The sequence below is a fragment of the Lates calcarifer genome, linkage group LG9 (genome assembly GCF_001640805.2).
Source record: "Lates calcarifer isolate ASB-BC8 linkage group LG9, TLL_Latcal_v3, whole genome shotgun sequence".
Classification (NCBI taxonomy): Eukaryota; Metazoa; Chordata; class Actinopteri; family Centropomidae; genus Lates; species Lates calcarifer.
This window is the reverse complement of record NC_066841.1, coordinates 6929870-6951741: the sequence shown is the minus strand read 5'-3', so window position 1 is coordinate 6951741 and position 21872 is coordinate 6929870. Positions and strand designations below refer to the sequence as shown.

The 21872-nt window shown below is 41.6% G+C and overlaps 3 protein-coding genes across 3 annotated transcripts; 2 read left to right on the top strand and 1 right to left on the bottom strand.

Moving 5' to 3' along the window:
- Window positions 1–203: 203 nt before the first annotated feature.
- On the top strand, window positions 204–4341 carry LOC108886029 (uncharacterized). Its single transcript, XM_018680630.2, has 6 exons — window positions 204–511; window positions 1408–1716; window positions 2057–2555; window positions 2681–2860; window positions 3095–3286; window positions 3410–4341. Exons 2-6 carry the CDS (start codon window positions 1417–1419, stop codon window positions 3715–3717), a joined length of 1479 nt encoding a protein of 492 aa, XP_018536146.1. The 5' UTR covers window positions 204–511; window positions 1408–1416; the 3' UTR covers window positions 3718–4341.
- Window positions 4342–4465: 124 nt separating this feature from the next.
- On the bottom strand, window positions 4466–6385 carry inip (ints3 and nabp interacting protein). The gene is made up of 4 exons (XM_018680634.2): window positions 6036–6385; window positions 5564–5660; window positions 5180–5267; window positions 4466–4993 (listed from the first exon to the last, which is right to left on the bottom strand). Exons 1-4 carry the CDS (start codon window positions 6058–6060, stop codon window positions 4895–4897), a joined length of 309 nt encoding a protein of 102 aa, XP_018536150.1. The 5' UTR covers window positions 6061–6385; the 3' UTR covers window positions 4466–4894.
- A 791-nt stretch (window positions 6386–7176) lies between these two features.
- snx30 (sorting nexin family member 30) lies at window positions 7177–21189 on the top strand. The gene is made up of 9 exons (XM_018680633.2): window positions 7177–7475; window positions 10305–10520; window positions 11504–11614; window positions 11739–11897; window positions 12662–12851; window positions 14146–14345; window positions 14696–14785; window positions 15230–15382; window positions 16150–21189. Exons 1-9 carry the CDS (start codon window positions 7341–7343, stop codon window positions 16225–16227), a joined length of 1332 nt encoding a protein of 443 aa, XP_018536149.1. The 5' UTR covers window positions 7177–7340; the 3' UTR covers window positions 16228–21189.
- Window positions 21190–21872: the final 683 nt, after the last annotated feature.

The following is a 21872-nucleotide window of genomic DNA, read 5'->3' as shown; positions in this document are numbered from 1 at the left end:
TCACAGTAAACATTGTCTTGCATTGTCTTGTGACAGTTTTGAAAAACCAATGAAGGCGTTATATGCTGGTAAACTGAGTTCTATGACTCGCTTGCCCCAGAATATGCAGGGTGGATTTCAAACCCTTTATAAATGTGTTCTTTTAAACACGCATGATATAACATCATAGTCATATTGGATGTATTGAGCATGTTCCCACCGTGGCCACTAGAGGTCAGTGTTACACAGTGAGCGAAGACAACAGTTCCTCCTCCTCTCCAGCTGCAGGCAGCAAAGCGACTTTCACGTCGGATTCTAGTGATATTAAACCTTCCAGACAAAGAATGTTATAATTAAACAAATGGACACGTGATAGTCAAGATAGTTCATCAAACCTTATGTGCTTCAGAGCGAGATTAATAATCGCTTCAGTCTAAGGATACATACAGAGTAAAGGAGGACGATGTGATGATGTGAGACCTGCCTTGACTTCACAGCTGAGAGGTTTTAATTTGTAATAATTTTTGAAAAGGTAAACATGAGACACGTTAATGGGCTGTAGGTGCTTTGTTCTTGTGCCTAACGTATTGGGGTTTGCCTGTGGATATGAGGGACATGTCTGATGATGAAGAAGGTATCTATTTGTCTACGAGGTTTGATTGTAGTTTACAGTTTGAGTTGCAGCATGCACGATCCAGTGAGTTAGAGAGAGAGAGAGATTTCAAACAAACATAACATACTTTTAATGTGTGAAACATGACATTTTAGGACAGTTCACTTTGCTTTCCGTATACATGTTCACATGCCATGTAGATGTAGGCCTATTATATAAGGCTAACCATTAATAGCTATGTGTAATTATGCTATGTTAATCACACCAGCATTTTTTGTTCATTGACACTAACTTCCCTAAATTGAAACCAAGGATCGAATATTGTCAGTATGCAAGAACTTACATGTGTCTATTGCAGGACTGTATTTACAAAAATGACTTTTGCAGGCTTCCAATGAACGCATTGACAGGTCCTCATCCAGACCTTAAATGGTCCAACCCAGTATTTATTAGTTTCATTTCTCTATTTTTTTTTCTTCGAGAGAATGGTTGAGATGTCCATTTATTGTAAATGAAAAAATCAAAGAGACAACACTAAAAGATTAACAGTAAAAGTGCTTTAAATAATAAAATAATGTGAAGTGGGGTTTGTCCTGACATCATCATAGACATATACTGTAATTTGTGTAATAACATCATCTAAACTTATGTCATCTGGGAACAAGCAGAACAATAAACCTTGATGAAGTGTTGTGTCATGTAGCCTTATTGGCTGCAGTCTTAAAACAGTAAGCTGTAGCTTGGTAAACCTTTTCTTGAGACTGAACATACAGTTAGTATCAAGTTGCTGTAGAAACCTTCTCTCTCTGCTGTAGGTTTCTAACATGTCCGACCTGGTTCAGACCACCTCTGACGGTCTGTGCAATCTCGTCCGCTGGGCCCACAGCCACGGCACCATCTGCAACCTCATCCCCAGCCTGCAGCACCTCGCCAGGGGTTCTTATGTTAGCATACTGACACCGGAACCCGGTCCCAATGGCAGCGCGGGCCCCGTTGCTGTTTGGGTCTGCGGAGCTGGGCACGCCTACCACTGGCCCCTCAATGACCATAGCAACAGCTGCGGAGGCTCAGCAAATACCAGCCAGGTGCAGGAGAGGCTTGTTAGAGGGGGTCCATCCAATAAGGTAAAGTAGAGATCATCCTGTTTCAACAGGAAATACATCATAGTGCTCTTTAAATACAGTCTCTTCATCTCAACTTTACAGACTTTCAGGAACTTGTGTCCCTTGTGGTCTTCTGATTGTCTCGCCATTCAACAGCAGAAATCTGGTTCATTTGATCATGATAAACTGCATAAACTGAACTGTGCATGTAACATATGTAAAATTGTTGGAATGTCCCTTTAAGTTTCACCCTGATGCATTTACACTGAGCTCTAAGGTGATGTTAGTTAAAGCCTGGTGGACATGGACACAGAGTCTGTAACTTTAATTCCTCATCTGTTTCCCCTTTCTTACCTTTCAGGTGGCAGTGAGGACATCATGTGACCTCTCCTGCAGCGAAGCTGCATCAGAGGGGGAGGAGTTCAGCAGCCGACTGTGTGACATTGCTGCATGTGATTCGTCGGCCACGGACGAGGATGGTGACTACGAGCCCTACCTGTCCAGAAAGAGAGGTGGGCCACCAGGAGGAGCGGTGGCAGGGAAAAAGGTCAAGCAGGAAGTGACCTCAGCAGAGGATTATGACATTGTTGCTGATACAGCAAGCATGGGGCTAGCAGAAACGGACACCATCAATCTTTCACAGGCTTGTCAGGCAACAACAAATACACACTCTCAATTCAGTCAGTTGCCCAACAAACCCCTCCCGCCCTGCTCTCAGCACCAGCATGGACACAATCTGGGGTGTGAGGGGTCAGGGGATCCAGAGGTGGAGCTGCTGGGTGGAGGCAGCTGCACGAGAGGGACCACAGAACAAGGAGAGAGATGCAGCTCCGCCACTGGGACTAGAGAGAAGATTGCAGGTATAGTTGTCTAGTCAGGCTTTGAAAAACATGTAGGACCTGCATCGTAGGTGCATGCTTGCATCCAGTTGTCTACCTTCCTTTTGCTTACCGCTGTATTTGTGTGTTACTTTGTGTGTGCAAAGCTGCAGGCAGCCAGAGTGAGCTGGAGAAGCTGCGAGCGTTACTCTGTGCAGAGCGCAGCCGTAACCAGCAGATGACAGACATGATCTCCAGTCTGAAGCAGGACAAAGAGCTGCTACAGCACGAACTCACTAAGAAAGCTGAACTCATCTGTGAATTCCTGCAGGACAAACTGCGGCCAGGTAGAGTTTGGTTTAAAAATTCACCTACAATGATGATGAATTACAAGACTACGCTAAACTGCAGTGCTTTCAGAATAAAGGCAGGGTAGCTGTTTGTATCAAAATGAAAACAAAATTAAAATGAAAATTAAAGCTCAGTTGGCAAATAATTTTACTCTAGTACTCTAAATTATAATCCTGTCACTAAAATGTTTCTCTTGCTGCATGGCCACGCATATTACTTTTTGTCTCCAGAAAAGCGGTGGCCTCGTTGCTCTAATCAGATGGACCCGGGAAGTTCACACATGACCTCCTCTGATGATGTGGCGGGGTTTGATTCGCCAGCACTGTTTGACTCATTCGAAGAAATGGAGCTTCACCCTCTGGAGCACCACCGCCACCTGAAGATCAAGAGGACCCGGGAAGGAGAGAACACCAGAGTCAGGAGTAAGGACATAACACAACAAAGAAAATTTACCTGTGTCATACTGGATCTATAGAGAGTAAAGTTCTATGTCTAAACCTAATATGCTCTTCCAGTGAATGTTTCCCTGTGTCTCTCCCCTCCAGTGAAAAATGTGGTGGGTGTGATAGCACGCTACATGGCCGCCCTCCAGGAGTTTCGGCGCAGCGTCTCCATGAAGGTGGCCTTCGACCGGGTTGGAGTGGACCGCAACACCATCTCGCGCACGGCGGCTATAGCCGAGCTCAGCCTGGCTGCTCCTGAGGTTTTTCACGGGTTGGCACCGTGGGATGAGAAAGAGGAGACGCTGGCACATTACGCTCACCGTTGTCGACAGGCTATGGATGACACCATTAAGGCCAAGATAAAAATGATGAAGGCAAAAGGAGAACTGTTGCCAATTGTGTCAAAGTGACAGTTACAGATATTGTGTGGACTGACTTCCTATGACTCAGTCAGAGGCCCACAGTGCAATAGAGTCTAACACAAACATCAAACACCTTGTCAGAGAAAAGCCCATCAGTGGATTCTCAGTATTCGATACTGTGGTGCTCAGCTTATTCCAGGAGTTATATTGCAAATCACCATCATCTACATCACATTCTGACCAAATTTCTGCTACTGTGGATATAGAAACACTGTGCAATGGTTGTCTTCTTGTGTAGTTGTGAAAATGGTGTCTCTGGAAAGAATAAGTTCTTGTTCTTGTTCACTGTTTTATAATGCAATCGTGACAGCTCAGAATTCATTGTAACAAATTTCCAATGTGGTTCATTTCCACTGCAGCTTCGTGGGGCAATCTGTAACGGTCACTCAAACCACTTTATAATTAAGTGGTTGCAGTAAATAGTCTGGTCAGCGAGGGACTGTTGACTGAGGGTGTCTTATTTATGCATGGTAATATACATCATTTGTTCTGTTGTGGGTTGTTTTGTGTGCTGCCGACCACTGTTTTACAATAAACCACTACAGACAGAGAGCAATGTGAAGCTAAACACATCTTAAAAACCATGTCCTTGTTCATTGATTGCCTGTGGGCCCTTTTAGAACAGAGGTCTGTTTGCATTTATGCAGAATATGGATCATCTTAAAACATGGATGCAAACAGTCAAGTTTTCTGCCCTTTTGTTGTATTTGAAAACTGAAATTCATTATATACACAGTTGAATGTAACAATTTTATTTATCCAAATATCAATACAAATGAATTACAAATGTAAAAACCTGACAAAAAGTACATTTTATGGAAAGCTGTGTGATTGGCAACAGAGCAGGATAACATTTACAGTATTTCTGTAGAGTTTGTCTTTAGCCCCTGGATGACTTAACTGGATGTTTTCATAGTGATATGGAATCTCTATTCCGACTGTTTTGACAGCTTTCCTAAAATCAGCAGCCAGCTTGTTAGTCTGGAAAATGTAAAACTGATGGATTCACTTTCCCCTGAGATTGTTTACAACATGACAAACAACTGTCCATTAATCACAGACTTAAAAGAGGAAATTGGGAGAGACAGAGGTCTGATGTGCACATATTTAGTTTCAAAGCTTTGTCTCAGGCAGCATGGAATGTAGGGAGATCAGGGGTTAGAGGTCATGACTCGGGCTCCAGGCGTGGAAGGACAGGGAGGATGAGGTTTCCAAATGACGAGTCCTGAGTGATGAAGAAGCCTGATGAGTGTGCATGTGCGTGCTGTAAGAGAAGACACAGTTAGTCAAAGGTTTGTCACTGAATGAGGAGTTACACAATTGAGTGACAAAATCCAGTTTACCAGCGCCTCTAAAACTCAAAAAAATGCTGTCTGCATCAGACTAAAAACTAATTAGTTGTGGTGCTTGCAATGCTGTGAAGTTGCATTTGTATTTCTGTGTATCTCACCTGCAGGGCGGCCTTCTGCTGTGCAGCGATGTGCTGCTGTTCTGCGTTATCCCTGAACTCCTTCAGACTTGGCCTGGACAGTGAGATGCTACAGGATGAGAGGACAAAGGGGTGTGTATAATATTAACATGTAACTAAATACCTTCTCAACTTTTGTTCATCTGAGCTGTTGGAAAAACTCAAGCCTGGTGTCCTCTGCTACATAAGCATGATGACTGCTGACATGGCTGAATCTTGAGTCCCATTTTTGATCAGACTGATGAGACTTAGATGTGAATACTGATTACTCTATCAGTAGTTCACTTTCCCTCATAAAAAGGTTTCTGCAAGGTACTGACTGAGATAATATTTCTGTCATCTTCCATGGCTGTATGCGGTCCGTACCTGGCTCCAGGAGTGTTCATAGACTGACTCTGCATCAGCCGTCGCCTCTCCCTCTCCAGCTCGGCCAGGATCGCCACGCGTGCTTTGTTTGGGTGGGCTGGATGAAAAAAAGAAAAAAGAAAAAACAAAGAGTGAGTCACAATGAGTAACAGCTAACATCTTTTAATTAAAATACTGTCAGGCAACTTTTTGAGGAAATGCAGATGATTGTGATTAGAACAAACCAAAGGCAAATAGAAAAAAGGTTTTACTTTAACTATAGATCTCTTTTAGCTTTCATGCATCAAATCCTGAAAGCACTCAAATATCTGATGAGGGTCAGTGTTGAGAGAGGAACCAGAGAGGCTGTGATGCCTTCAGGGGACACAGAAATTGTAGTTCCACCCCTGGAATCAGGAGCGGATATAGACTCGCTGATAAAGACAAAGAACTTCAATGTCAACATCGTTCACCCTAAAACAAAAATAATTACCTTGTCCAGGAGGATTAGCAGCCATGTCGATGCAGGTAGCAAAAGGCGGGCGAAGATAACAAACCACAGAGCGGTTTCTATTAATGGTTTAGCTAAGTTTTTTGTTTGTGTTTCCTTCCGCCCGGCTAATGTCGCACTGGTGGATGTTAACGTGCAACGATAAAAGCTCCCCGGATGATAAATGTTGCTGAAACTTGTGTTGAATAAGTGACACAATGCTTGTTGTTGAACACCACTGTAACAGCAGGTTAAAATAACGATAAAACTCTCGACTGTGTGCGGACAGTCCGTCTCATTTTACCTCTTGTTTCCGTGTACCGGTTTTTAAGACAGGCAGGGTAGAAAGGAGTTTAAAAAAGACGATGTCTCACTCTGCTCCCCTTTCCGTTAAAACGTTAACATGAACAGCTCAAATGCTGTTAAACTAGCATCAAGAAAAGAAGCTATCTAAAAATAACTTTTAGACTATTTAGACTTTAGATTATGGGCTCTTTAAATCTATCAAAATATCACATCAGGCCCATCTGTGTTCTGTCCAGATGTCATGGGGGCTAGTAAAATAAAACCATAAAACACAAGTCAATTTCTCAAACAAGTTTATATTCTTAGTATCCTTAGCAAAAATTAGTCACGTGCAGATTGATGATGATTATTCAACAGCACAAATAATCGCACAATTTTGCCCCTGACAACTACACAGTTACCAGTAGTTTTACATAAAGTAACTAATGGTTTACTTATTAGGTTTTTGTTGGAACTTTCAACCACATCTTGCGGTCTTCTTCGGCAGATAAAACTTGCTCAGTTGTCATGTCGATAGCTTGACAATGAGCAATCTCAAATGAGCAAAGTATTTTTCAATCATGGCATATGTTTCACAGTTCTGGAGAAAGAACAGACCTTCAGTTAAGAAATGAAGAAAAGAATAGATTTTAATTTCTGTTTCTATTCTATTCATCACAACATCTTTTTAAAAATGGCGATACCTTGTATTTTTTTTCCTGTGTGATATTGATAAAACAAATTGAGCAGGGTTGGCCGTTTTACAGTTCAACGCGCTTGTCAATAGACGATCTTCAGTTTCATTGTTATCACATGATGCGTATGTTTACATCCGGGTTCTTTAGGTTTAACGTCCGCAGCTGCGCAGTGTCAGTCAGCTGACAGTTTAGACCAACCAGCGGATGTAACATCTCCTCGACTGAAGAGACCCTCTGACTCCGTCTCCGCTCACCGTTATCAGCCGCGGAGAACCGGAGAGTCGTAACCCTCGATACCCGGCCACGTCTTCCCGCCTCCCGCAGGATGAGTGTCGGCGCTCCGAGAGGCCTGGCCAGCTCGGGGCAGAAACCCATTACGGAGATCCTCCACCCGCTGTCCGCCGCCGAGGAGCCGATCTCCCCGGGGCCAGATGTCACCGTCAACGTCGGAGGGGAAAAGGTAGGGTCTGCTGGGGCTGTACCGAGACCGGTTCGGCGGTTTGAAAGCAACCAGGTGTTGGAGAGGGGACGGTTAACCCAACTATACTCTGTTTGCTAACCCGTTTCACTTTGGCACCCGTGTGTATAGGCTAATTCCATCAAAGCAAGTAGTGGCAAACTGATGAAAGTTTAATAGAGAATACTGGAAAAAATACAAACAAACGCTTTTTCTGCTTAATGTTAAGTATTTTTCTAAGAATTTTATGGTTTACAACACGTGACTGGAGATTAGACTTGAGGCTGAAACGTCTGAGTTTGCCATTGAATCACTGGCTGAAATATTAATCTTCAAAACAGTACCTCAGCTAGCTACATTTTATAAAAGTACTTACTTTTTATCTCAATACAGCAACAAAACCACTAAAGCACTAAAGAGCCAAACAAGCACAGAACTCACACTGCACACACACACACACACCAAAGGTCACACCATAAGTTATGTGTTTTCACCATTACACCCCTTAAATTGGATGCTGCACCACACTGACCCCTGTTTACACGCGTTTTGGTCAGAAAACAGATTTCCCTCATTATCATCATCATTATCAGCCCAGGTGTGCTGTATCAACATAGGTGGACCATGCAAACAAATTAAGGTTTTTATTCCCCCCTGCTGATGTTTTACATAGGAGTCGTAACCTTAGCAACCACTTTGGTATTGCAGTTAATTATTACCAACAGGAGATGCTATAATCCCTCACTGTCCTTTCAATAACGTCAGTTGTATGGTGCTTAACTTTTAGATTTCAGGCCAAGGCAAAGTCAGAGACTCCCCTTGCAAATTAAAAATGTGAAGTCTTTAAGAGTTCTCCTGAATACTGTTCTCGCCAAAGTTGTAATGGTTCTGGTTCCAGCCAGAACAAATTGTCAACACATTCCAATAAAAATTTGGTGTAGAGTTAAGATCATTGGACAGGAAACAAGTGATTTGTTTTTGGCCTGAGTGCAGATCCCTGTGTGGATATTTTTTGGAAAGATTTGTTGACCTCACATTTGTAATATATATATATTTTTTAAATTGAATAAATCTGGGAAATATATCCTGTGATTTTCAGAAACTTTGTGTAGTTTTATGCTGATTGGATCCAGTTGGAGATTTAACATTTGAAAGTATTTTCTGTGATTAAAATGGTAAATGTAGAGGGTTTTTTCTGAATAACATCTAGTTTTTTGTCACATTTTCAGTATTCTCTCAATATTTTGTATATGCTTCATAAGACGTTAAAAGCACTCCCAGCACTGCTATGTATTCGAGACAGATCTGCATCTCCCTGTGTGATATTTTCAGATTCCTCCTCACGGTCTGTCTGAGCGTGGCTTGTGTTTTGTGGTGGCCTGGTTGTTCATTCACAGTGATGTAGTGATGCAACGCAATGCAATTATCTGAACTGTGATTACCAGTGCAGGTTAGCACCACAGTGTAAAGAGAGCACTTACAACGTCAGCAGCCTGTATGTGTGTTTGTGTGAGTACAGCAGAGAGGGAGAGTGGTGTGAAGAAAGTATGTGTGTGTGGTCAGTGTGTAGAGTGTGTATGTGATGGTGTGACAGAGGAGAGATAGAGGTGCAGCACTTTTCTTGACTTTGACTGAACTGGAAAGTTGCACACTTGCCCACTTCAAGTGATTAAAAAAAAAAAAAGTGCATGTGTGGCAGAAAAAGTGGTTAAGGTTGAACATTAGCTTCCCTGCTTTGCCACATGCACCTTAACCTGTTTCAGGAAGAAAGTATTTCCTTCCTTGTGTGAGAAAAGCCAGTGCTCTAGATGACAATTTGTGAAAAGTATGAGACAGCAGGAGTTCAGGCAAAAGCAAATGTGGCAGCACAGGTTGTAGTGATAGATTGAGCCATTTTATTCTCAGAACCAGTTTCGATGATGCAGCCCTGCTGCCTCAATGTTTTCCCTACCTTCCTGTTGCAGTGTTTACATTTTGGTCACTGTTTACATTTACTATTCTGCCGCCTGCTGTCCCTGCTGCTTGTCCAATTAGATCTTCAGAGTTCATTATGAATGTGCAGCAAAACAATTAAATAATCCATCATAAAATTTTAATGTTTCTACACCTACTTTCTGCTGTAGTAATGTGCTTTTTTAATACCCTTTGGACTTTGGAAAATGAGATTAAATTGCACCCAGAAGTGGAAAATCAACCAGCATAATTCTCTTTTCTCCTGTAGTAACATGTCCAGATCCACAGGTTGTCTCTTCATTTAAAGAAACATTGTCCACAGTTTCCACTTAGGTCCAGTTACTCACCTTTTTTAAAGCTTTTTTGAGCAGACTTGCTGCGTGTGGAAGGAACCAGATACTGATTATATTGATTGATGCAACAAATATCTCTTTGTCTAGAAAACAAGAGGATGTCATAAAGGGCCTGTGACAGGAAAAACTTATCTCTCGTTCATCGTCCGTTAATGGCAAAAACACCAAGAGTTTCTTTCAAAAAATGTGGTCTTTTTGTGTCCTATAGCTGGTGTAACCAGCAGTTGTTTTTCACACAGTTGGTGTTTTTTGTATTAAGACCGTGGAAATGTATCCCCATTCCACAAATGCTCCATTTCTCTCCTCTCGTCCATCATTCAATTAGAAAGACGAGACTAGTGTCAGATGATGCAGGGTGTGCATGCAGCAGCAGCGGCAGCAGCAGCAGCCTCAACAAGAGCACCATTGACGGCGAGAAACAACTGCATCACCATCAGCGTCAATCTATCAGCTCTTTGTTTGTAGCTTTTCCCTGTCGCAGCATCCGAGTTTGATGTCACCAATGGTGTCATTTATGTCCACGCAGGAAGCAGTGCTGACCAACGGCACGCCGGTGGAGACATCGAGCCCTGCCTCAGCGTCCTCGCTCTTCAACAGGCTGCAGCTGGACGACGACCTGGAAGCAGACGCCCGGGACCCCTATGCCTCCATGGAAACACGTGACCTGTTTGTCACAGTGGATGACCCAAAAAAACACGTCTCCACCATGGAGACCTACATCACCTACAGAGTCTCCACCAAGGTTTGCTATTGGCTGGTGTCACACTAATACTATATACCTGGTGTCCTGTGGACAAGAGGGGCTTCATTCACTTTCTGTCCTCAAGGATCATAGTGGTTGTTTTGCATGTTTTAGCCTAACCATTCCCCAAAGCACACAGCTGATATCTCTGCACCATTGTGTTTGATTATTGTTTTAAAACTCTCATTGATGGTATGTTCAAGGCAAGCTTGATATCCAAGAGTTAAGAGCTGGCCAATGAACAGCAATGTATCCAGTGCAAAGAACGTCCACGTTTGTGTTTTTTGTGCTCAATTTTAGTTTAAGTTTAATGGGATAAAACATGCAAAAGTACTAGTATGGAGGGTCTAAGTTTACCTCGAGAATGCATGCAGTACACTCTGTTGATCTGCAATGCCAAACAATGCAGATTTGAGGCACCTATAGGACTGGACAGTAATAGAATCAGCAACAGTTTAGTACCCCAGACATGCCAGTGTCATCTTTCTGAGGGAAAGTGAAAAATATATTTTGGTCAGTGTAGAGTATCAGCTTGGGAAAACAACAGAATACTCAGTCGTAATTTAGCCTGGCGTCATTGCATACAGCAGTTGCTATGTGTAGCACTATAGTGCCTCAGCTCAGAGGCCTTAGACAAATATCACAACCCAATACGAACACAGAGTGTTAATTGAGAGCATGTGGGGGTGTCTTTTAACGCTAGATTGTCAGAGAGAGAGAGAGAGACTGTTTGTGTGTTTGTGTGCATGTGTCAGCTGTATTTCAAGGTCAATACAGTAATCCTATATGGGCTGAGATGAACAGACGTGGCCACCCTCTGGTCTAATGTGTACATATGAATTCAACTGTAGATACATTTATTATTTATATGCAATGAAAACTAATGTTAAATAACTAATCATAAAAAACATACGCCTTCAGATAACAACAAACGTGTGTGTGTGTGTGTGTGTGTGTGTGTGTGTGTGTGTGTTTTCCCTCAGACGACACGGATAGAGTTTGACCTGCCAGAATACAGCGTGCGACGGCGCTACCAGGACTTCGACTGGCTGAGGATCAAGCTGGAAGACAGCCAGCCGACCCACCTCATCCCAGTAGGTCAAATGAGCTGCGACGCAGCCTACTGCCCTCGCTTTCAAATGAGAAACACTTCATTTACATTCTCTGCTCTGCTTCTCACTCTTTTCCTCCTCCTCTTCCATCTCTCTTCGTCTCCAGCCACTGCCAGAGAAGTTTGTGATGAAGGGCGTGGTTGACCGATTTTCGGAGGAGTTTGTGGAGACGAGGATGAAAGCTCTAGACAAGTTCCTGAAGCGGGTCGCAGACCATCCCGTCCTCTCCTTCAACCCGCATCTAAACGCCTTCCTGTCTGCCAAGGTAAGACAGCACAAAGGTGGGAAGTTCACTTTGTATCTTTCATCAGATTTTTCAGGTCGTTTTTTTTTTAAAGATTTTAAGCCCATAATCACTCCTTCACCCCTTAACAACAGCAGTTTCATTTTTCTTCATTGTGGTACTTTGTACAGGGCAGCTTTTCCCTCGTAGTGCTGGCTCTGTGTTGCCACCAACACTGCCACAGGCTGCGTAGTAGTCTGCTTTTTGTTGAAAATTGTTTCATTTTTGTCACCCAGCACTCCGTTATAAACCGTCAGCTGCACAGGGAGTCTAATAAATCAGTTACTGTAAGCCACAGAGGGAAGTAGTCCCACTGATCTATGAATATAGGGCAAGAAATAGAACATGATATGGTAAAATGCAAGAAGGAAAAAGAATAAATATGATGCATGTCCAGTGCAAATTGAAAAGCTCAATCTCAGCAGTGAACTTCCAGCGAAATGCACAACCATAAAATGCACAGCCTCTGCTTCCTAACTTCCTAACTTAGCTACCATCAGTCACAAATTTTGTCTTTAAGTAGCTGAGACAGAAGACAAGACTTTATTGATCCCTGTGGGGAAATGAGGTTGTCGCAGCAGTAAAATAATTGGACTCAGAAAAAGAAAGTAGCACACAAGAACAGTACAAAAATCCACCATGTAAAATAGGTGATGAAACAGTGAAGGTAGTAAAATGGAATAGAAGCAGCTGTGGGGTTTTCTCAACATACAGATCACAGTTGACATCATGTGGGCTGTCTGCAGGATCTGAACAAGCGTCAGGGTCTGGCCCTGCTGACCAAAGTGGGCGAGTCGGTGAAGCACGTGGCCGGAGGCTACAAGCTGCGGGCGAGACCGGCCGAGTTCTGTGCCATGGGAGAGTACCTGGATACATTCAGCCAGAAACTGGGAACCATCGACCGTATCGCTCAGAGGATCCTCAAAGAGCAGTCAGGTACATGACTGATGGAAGGAGTGTGGTGAAACGTGTTGTCATGGTGGTTGGTGATAAAGAGCTTTCCCTCCCCTGTAGACCTGCATTCGCTGTAAGATAAGGACCTGGCAGCGTTGCAAATGGATATAAGCATTTGACTGTAAAGGAGGAGAAGATTTGAGAAGAAAATCAGGTCACAATAGGTTGAAAATGCTGTATACATGTGCAACATAATGCAGCCAATTTAAATTTGATATTTTTTACTCATGGGATGTGGAAATTAACTTAGAAATCAGTTTGAAAATAGGAGCTCAAATCCATTTACTAGTTGCTTTTTTCCTTGGTCTTCCATTTACAAAGTCTATTATTATGTATACATGGCCTTGATCTGGCAAGACTTTGTGTATAAGTCTAAAGATGTAACAAGCATTTTCACTGGCTAGATGCCTGACCACTTCTCCAATGTGCAGTTCTCTCCAAACATTTATTTCAGGCACCAGGATGCAACATTTAGACACAGTGGCGTGTGCTGCTAGCAACACTGCTAGCGCTCTTCTTCTTTTATTAGACCTGCTTATCGCTTACAGCTATTTGTACATGCTACATTTTGCTCGTGGTTAGCTCATTTCTTGAAAGGTGGTTAACGCTAGCCTGTAAGAGTTTATCTTCAGTATTGACTTTATCAGTGTTTGTTTGGAGAAAAACCCACTGACCTTTGGGGCTTCAGGGTGCATGGTTGATAACTACAGCCATAGCAAGTGATCACAAGTGATTCTGCCATGTGAAATCCTCACTCTCACCATCTGTTCAGGTTTTAGAGGCATTGCAGTCTGTGGCCTAAAAATCAGGAGCGTAAAGGAAATGTCCGTGTTTTCATATTGGAGGAGATAAGATGGGAACTCCGGGGGGAGTGACGACTGCAGATAATGAAGGCCTATGAGCTGACACACAGTGTGTGAAAAACCAAATGCCTGGCATGCTTGACTCAGCAGCCTGGCGTTTGGCCATCAACCTCTCTTGTGTAATTTACAAATATAGATTTTGCGGTTGAAAATGCCAGTCCCTCTGTATTGCCTATGAGGAAAGAGTGAAAGTTCTGCTCTGATTTGTTTCCCAGTCCAGCAGTGTCTTGTATTGTTTCAGAATAGTAGCCAGTTGAACCTTAAATCTTGCCACTGAGTGTCCACAGGTCATTAAGAAGTATAAAAAAAATCAGCAGAATTGAATGGTATAAAGGAATGAAGACCATAATCTGCTTTTCTGTAATTCTTGCTCAGGTGTCTTACCTCTCTTTTTCTCTCGCCCCCACCTTTAGAGTACCTGACAGAGCTGCGTGAGTATGGCACTGTGTACTCCAGCTGGGCAGCATCGGAGGAGGAGCTGCGGCGCCCCCTAGAGGGCGTGGCCGGCTGTGTGACAACATGCTGTGGAGCGCTGGAGGACCTGAGTGAGAACATGAGCCAGGACTTTCTGCCTGTCCTCAGAGAGTACGTCCTCTACATAGAGTCCATGAAGGTGAGTGAGACAAGGGCGGTCGTAAACGCTTTCATATTTCTTTGAAAGTAGAACACAGTGATTAAAAATAGATAGTTGGTTCTTGGTGCAGTAAAATAAGTTGTCCTGAAGTAATACACAGTCAAAAACACCCACTGTTTTTAGAGTAGATCCTCTATCCTTTGACACACACAGACACAGACTGAAGGAAGCAGCATCTAAGATTCTGCAAGTGTCACGTCCTGTCCTCCCCAAGCTCCTGATTCAGCATCTCTTTTCTGTCATTGTCTGTTAAATGCTGGCTTTCTCAGTAATACTTCCAGTACCGGTGAATGCCACGCTGACGCTACGTGTTTCCTGTTTGATCACAGAATGTTTTGAGGAAGCGAGACCAGAGCCAGGCGGAGTACGAGGGACGACTAGAAGCAGCCATATTGCGCAAACAGGAGGACAGAACGCCTGTAAGCATCCTCCTTTTCACACGCGGAAGCCTTAAAATTGCTGCACTCACTGTTCACGTTTCCGCCAAGGTCGGTACTTTCCCAAAGGCCACTCCATAGTGTTACTTGCTTTTCCCCGTTGTAAGTGTATGATGTGACTTCTAACTATTTTAAATCTGAGCATTCCAACCAGACGATTATTTACTACATAATTACATTTTAAAGTACAGCTGGTATAAATTTTGGATAACACAGTTCGGGGATCTCACATCTCCGTAACTTGACATAGTGGATTATTTCCAGGTGGCCCTACATGTGTAGCACAGTGTCATGTGTCACTTTGCCAATTCTGTGATTCAACCCTCCCCTCCCGACCCCCCTGTAACTCTAGTCCTGTTAAAATGTAGTCTTCTTTTATGTCCCCTCGAGCCCCCTGTAGCTGTAGTTTTCTCTGTCTCTCTGTAGATGCCAATAGAGGTAGAGAAGTGCCAGGACAAAGTGGAGTGTTTCAACGCTGACCTGAAGGCGGACTGGGAGCGCTGGCAGAGCAACAAGAGACAAGACTTCAAACAGCTTCTCACGGGCATGGCCGACAAGAACATCAACCACTACGAAAAGGTATGCTGGCTGCTGTAAAGCAACATGTTATGACTCAAAAACACTGTGGAAACATGGATTTAATTAGTCTTCTGACCATTGATCAAATTTGTATTCTGTTAAATATGTATTCATACATACAAAATACATAAAAGCATTGTTACTGACACTTAAGAAATGTTTCTAATACTCAGCACTTTGGACACAATTCAAAAAGTATTGATGTTTGATATCAATCAGGTTACTTTATTTCAGACCACAGATCCATAGTAAACACACAGTAACAAGTCAATACTGTTAAATAATCTAGTATCTGTAGCAATCTGAGCTTTGGGACCAGATCCAACAGAGCACCAGCTGAGCTGAAATGAGCTGTTGTTGACCTTTATGCATCCAGTGTAGATTCACTCAAGATGAATCCTCTTTAGCAGAAACACACAGTTACACACATTCGCACCTGGAAGCTGCCCAGTACAACAAAAGTGTTACAGACCAAAGCAGAGAGGACTTAAATGCTTTGAGGGATAAACAAGGGCTGCTTTTTCAGCTACCAGATTTATTTTATCCATGTGGGGAATTGAACTAGCCACATTGAAACACAAAATAAGTGATCTCAGAGAGTCAGAAACAACAGGAAGCTGGTTTCTGGCAATGGTCAGAATGAACCCAAAGCTGGACACGATGAGAAACAAACCCACAAAACTGCCTCTGCCTCTCCCTATTTTTCCCTTTCACCTCATTCTTTCCTTCCGTCGACTGACTCCTTCATCCATCTCCACCCTCTGCAGTGCCAGGCAGCGTGGGAGTCGCTCATAACTCTCCTCCAGGACAAACAGACTGAGGACAAAACGAGCGAGACGAACTGAAACATCTCCTCACGTCTCTGCCCCCAATCTCTCCGTATCACACACATACACATATACACACACACACACACACACACACACACACACACACACACACACTCACACACACACTCACACTCACACTCACACTCACACTCACACTCACACTCACACTCACACTCACACTCACACACACACTCTCATGCCAAGGAAAAGGACCAACCGGGCAGCAGACTGGAACTGCTGGACTTTTGCCCTTGTTCTCCTGTGAGATGATTGTATGGAGTGGGGGAGTTGTCTCTCTCAGTGTTCTGACCTGCGAAAGAGGTAATGAATGGTTGAAGTACAGCAGGGAAAGAAGAGACCTACTATGTACTTTTTTTTCGTTGTTTTTATTGACTTTTTCTACTTCAGATTTCCAATTAACAGTCAGTTGCCAATGCTACTTGTGTTTATTTAACTGCAGTCTCCAAGAGATGCATTTTCTTTCTCTCATCACATTGAGCCAAATGTGAAGGATAACAATTTAGTGTTGCAGAAAACATTTTTTTGAAGGCAGATACTGATATTTTGAGTGGGAGTGAAGTTTCTTAAATTAAAGTAAAACTGCTTGGAGCATCCCCAAGATTTCTTTCCCTGATGGGTTGTTCAAGCCTCTGAAAATGCAACACTGAAACTCTTCAGTGCAACAAGACCCACAAAGTTCTATTTCATCCCTTAAAGGCATCATATTGGCTGTAAATAAGAAGCCAATATTTTATACTTAACAGCCATTGTAGTTTTCATTAATGTTGACCATCTTCCAAAAGTTTGTATACTTAACAGTTTTCTTGCTTTCCATGGAACCGTTGTTACAAATCAGCTTGCAGAGACCTGAATTTGCTTAGGCATCAGAGGTTCATGACCTGGCCTTGTATTTGACCAGAAGGACCAAAACTAGGAGGTGCTGCTACAGAGATCAAAACGAGATCTCAGTAAAGCCTCTGTTATTCTACAAAGGGAAACTTTGAGATTTTATTTTTTTTTGTTGCTTTTTTAAACCACACCTTTACAGATATACCAGACAGGAGGCAGAGCTGCATTTGACCATGATGACACAGGTGTGGGTGTCTGAGTTGAATGATGAGCTTTCTAGTCGAGCTTGATTTGCAATATGCTTTTGTGTTTTGAGCACAGTGCAGCAGCACCATCTGGTGGTCAAACTGCGAATAGTTTCCATACTTTTGAAACTGGTGGCTGAACAGTGTGCTACCTCTGCTGGTTACTCTTGGTATCACATTTCTATCTCCCGTGGCCATTTGTACATGCTGTAGCAATTTCAGCTATTTAGCTGGGGATGCTAAATGGCACACCGGACAGATTTACCTTATGAAAAGGACTCAGAGGGAACTGAGGGTGAGAACTCCATTGGTACACTTTATTTTACTCACAAGTGAAAAGTCAGGTGTCAGTGTTTTTTTAGGGTCATGTAATTTTCTCGCAGCAGTCTGCCTCAGTGACTCATTTACATAAGATCTCTGAAACAAAAACAAAAAAATCACACTGCTTTGGGAACTGTTCGGCATTATCACACCCCATTAATAGAATTTATATCTTGTTTTAAGAAGAGTATATCTTGAATGCTGGATATGAGGTCTTTTTAGTTTGCAGGGTACAGAGTTTAGACCTGTCAGGTGAACATCTGCCTACTTTGAAGTTGGTCAATTTTTTTAAACATGTTCTTGCTGCAGGCTTACAAAGAAACAAACAGCATTTGGGCTTCTGGGAAATCTCAGTTGTTTCATGTAAACACCTGAGAAACTGGATAAATGGTGCTGAAAAGAGCTTTGGGAACGCTCCCTGAAAACTACTTTCAGAGTGATACGGCGGTTGTTTTCAGTAAATAATTTATTTCTCCCAGTATGAATAAATGACTCAGTAATGTGGACATCTTGCAGTTTGGTTCTGTTGAAGCCTCTGATGGAGAAGACGACGTGACGTCGTCTGCTTAGCTGTGACTCATGGAAAACATTTTTAAGAAGCTGTAGTCAGACTGCACTAAGTATGAACAGCTTGTTTGCGTCACACTAGGTTCCTCTTTTTTTTTTTTTCTTGGCTCAAGTTGTTGCTGATGTGGCCGTTAAGGAAAAAGCCACTCCAAAATATTCCGATACACTTAAAGTGTGTAATCTTTGCTGAACCCACTTACTTAGTGATTTCTGACTTCTCCTAAGATGGCTTTTGACCATAGAGGGAGGTACTGTAGGTTGACGGATATAGCAGTGGAGTTTCGCATTTTACCCTCCCATTAAAATGTCTATCTTTCTCTCCGTCCTCAGCTGTACTGCTGGTTCATGACATTCAGCATAAAGTAGCGAAACTTGACCAACGATTCGAGGGCAGACTCGGTTATGTCACATCTTCCCAGAATCATGTTTACAAAAGTTTTAACCTCTGTTCAGTTGTGGCACAGATATCACGTTATAGCCTCGTAAACAGGAGAAAACATTTATTTTTCAGTTACGTGAAATAATAATTTCTGTTTGGTCAGTAGTTCCTTTAATGTCTTTTGATTTATTGCTAAAATTTCCAGAAATAAGGTGCTGATTTTGGGACTATAATCTCAGTTTTATTTAGTTTTTTGTGCCTCTACAGGCTTTATTTTGGCTTTGTTTCTTTTAAATTGTGTCTTTTTTATCTGCTCTTTGCCTCTGATTTTAAGCTGATGTCACTTTACTAAGCCTGCCCTCAGTGTAGCCAAATGCGAGTGCAGTGAGACAGCGACGAGTTGGAAGTGTCTGCTTGCGAGCTGGTTTTAGTTCTTTGTTGGTTCTCTCTCTCTCTCTCTTTCATTCCCCTTAAGCTTTAATAGCATAAAGCAGCCACAGCTTCCTCTTACTACCCAAAGTCAGCAAGTTGACTCATGAATAATATTGTATTTTAAATTGTGGGCACATTAGATGCCACATTAGCCACATTAGATTGTGCAAGGGGAGTAGCTGTGGTGCAGTGTTGAGGCAGCTACAGCAGACAGTACTATGGATGCACTGATGCAAAAAGACTAAATTACTGTATTTGTGTGTCAAAAATATTGAAATCTTGTATGCAGAGCCAGAGTCTGAAGTGTTTCTGTGTTGTATGGTTCTGTAGAAGAAGACCTACTGCTTTAATAGCACAGTTACAATTTGCTCATTTTTGACTATTTCAATCCTCCCATCTTCTATAAATATGCACGGCAATTAAAGATATTTTTTAAAAATGCCTTATCCAAACCTCAGAGGCTTATTCACTATCACTAGCAGCAGGAATTCAGGAAAGGTAATGCACTGAAATTAAGCAAAGTTAAAGGTACCTTGTTGAGTTTTTGACCACTAGTGGTGCTGTGGAGCTGTGTTTTTGTGAGCACATCCGCGATTTGACAAGAGCGTTTTGTTAAGAAAAAATAAATGTAAACATAGATTTGTTTGTTCACAACACAGCACCTTTAAAGCAGATTGGTGTTATTAGACTGTAATGTTTTACATTTAAAAATCACTTCACTTTTTCATTTAATTGCGCTGAACTGGTGAATACCATGAAAAATGAGGTGGGGCGGGGGGCATCAAACTTAATTCCCACATCTTTATAGCAAAAATAAAAATTTCAACCTGTAGCCAATGTCCACTGTAACCCAGGTACATTTTAATATATTGACTCAATAAAGGACTAAGGAATAGAAAATGTAGCAAACATGATGAAAAAATTATATGATACAATGTAAAGAATAACTGATCACTCTTTTCCATTTAGTTCTGTTCTGTTTTATTGTATCAGATCGGTACTTGGCATCTGTTTGTTTACAGCTGAGCACTGTGAATGAGGGCAGCAATTTTTTTTTTTTTCTTCAAAGAGGCATCAGTGCATCTGTAGACTTTTCATGCTTGCTGGTGCAAATGAAGGATCTATACCGACCTGATGACGTGACCTGACCTGAGCATGCACACACAACTTGACTGAATTTTCTTTTTGCTAATGGCAATATTGTATATATTCAGTATACCCCAATGTACAGCTGAATTATATACGGTACAGCTGAGTCTATTTTTGTATACAAAGAAGGAGATCATTGTTTGGGTTCCAGTGAGTATGTGAAGATTACTATAATACATTTAAGAAGGGATTTTGGAGATTTGTACTAACTATGAATCTGGCATAACCAAAATGTGGAAATAAAATTTTATTTTTATTTATGATGCTCATTGGAACCCGGACGATAGTTTTCAGATAAATTTACTCCTACTTCCTTGTAGCCATTGTAAAAGCCCCATCTTATACTGTGTGCCTGCTGATTTACTTTTGCACTATATACAGTACGTAGCTCCACCCCCTGGAAAAAATGTCAAACAAAAGACTAAAACTTGCTTTCTTTCAGTTGCCAATACAAGACAATAAATAGTCTGGTGTCGAGCTGGCTGAAACATACTCTGTGTTTCAGTTTGGAGCAGTCTGTAATGTTAAGAAAGGCATCGCCTGCACAGCTGATTCAGGTTAAAATCACCAAACAAGGATGACTGCGATGGCTGCCACTGTTATGGGCCTATAAAGAAGGCAAATCTTAGGCAAATCATGGGGGGGATGTGAGTTTTGTTCTTCTTTAACATACAAATCAAATGTTTCTAAGCCAAATGTTCCCTTCTTTTCCTCCTGTCTTCCTCACGTATGTTCAGAGAGACTCTGACTTGTAGCACAGGATAAACCTGATCAATCAATCCTGTGTGAAAGGTTAAAAAAAGTCAGACGACTTATGAACGTGTGGACGGAGCTTCGGTCTTTTTTATTTCTGTTCCTCCCCAGTGTGTACTGTTTACGTTCAGAGTCCTTATTGTACATTTGGATGTGAATAACATCTCGTTGTAATTATAAATAAGCTTGTATATTGATGTTGTTTTTGATGCAATTTATCTTTACCTCAATTGATTTTTTTGGATATATTGGACCAATAATAAAAAGAACGAGTTCATTTGATATTTTTCTGCTCTGGTCTGAATTTTCTTTTTGTAACATTTAATTATTTGTTTTCACCAGTTGAAGTGCATTGTGCAAAAGAATTATTATTGAAAAAAAAAGTATAGTTAGCTATAATGATCTTAACAAGAACAAAAAAAGTAGGAACATTTAGATAAATTTAATACTAATAATTACAAAAAATACAATAATTTTTTACTTTTTTTACTTTTTCTTAATTCCTTTATTTGTAGAATTAAAGTGAACTTCGTACTACATTGCAGTAATGTGTAATACCACTGACAGCAACCATTTGTATGTGTCAACATACAGTGCAATAATAAATCAGTGCATAAATATTACATTTCTAAATTTTAAAGTTTTGTTTAGGATGATAATATAATGGCTGTTTACCATACAATAACTCAAACTACTAAACTGTATAGTACCTAGAAATAGGTCAGTGCAGGTGACCTATTTCAACAACTGAACGAAAAACCAAGGAGACTTTAAAAAAAAATCTGAAGTGAATAAAATGAAAATCTTAACACCATATTATGATTTAATCATAAAAACATTTTTCTAACAAAATCATCCTGTGCCAGCATGTCCTGACCTGCAGGTTAAGAAGTCTTGTCAGACTCTATATATCATAAATTGCATATACTATATTTCTAATCTATTTACATATGTTTTCTATTTTT

Bases quoted from the DNA above. Each gene is read 5' to 3' on its own strand.
- inip (XM_018680634.2), bottom strand. From the start codon at position 6,060: ATGGCTGCTAATCCTCCTGGACAAG. The intron at 5,661-6,035 runs GTAATTATTTTT...TTTTTCATCCAG, and splicing joins TGCTAATCCTCCTGGACAAG to CCCACCCAAACAAAGCACGC. The intron at 5,268-5,563 runs GTACGGACCGCA...CTCATCCTGTAG, and splicing joins ATGAACACTCCTGGAGCCAG to CATCTCACTGTCCAGGCCAA.
- LOC108886029 (XM_018680630.2), top strand. From the start codon at position 1,417: ATGTCCGACCTGGTTCAGACCACCTCTGACGGTCTGTGCAATCTCGTC. The intron at 1,717-2,056 runs GTAAAGTAGAGA...CTTACCTTTCAG, and splicing joins GAGGGGGTCCATCCAATAAG to GTGGCAGTGAGGACATCATG. The intron at 3,287-3,409 runs GTAAGGACATAA...TCTCCCCTCCAG, and splicing joins AGAGAACACCAGAGTCAGGA to TGAAAAATGTGGTGGGTGTG.
- snx30 (XM_018680633.2), top strand. From the start codon at position 7,341: ATGAGTGTCGGCGCTCCGAGAGGCCTGGCCAGCTCGGGGCAGAAACCC. The intron at 11,898-12,661 runs GTAAGACAGCAC...GGCTGTCTGCAG, and splicing joins ACGCCTTCCTGTCTGCCAAG to GATCTGAACAAGCGTCAGGG. The intron at 14,346-14,695 runs GTGAGTGAGACA...GTTTGATCACAG, and splicing joins TCTACATAGAGTCCATGAAG to AATGTTTTGAGGAAGCGAGA.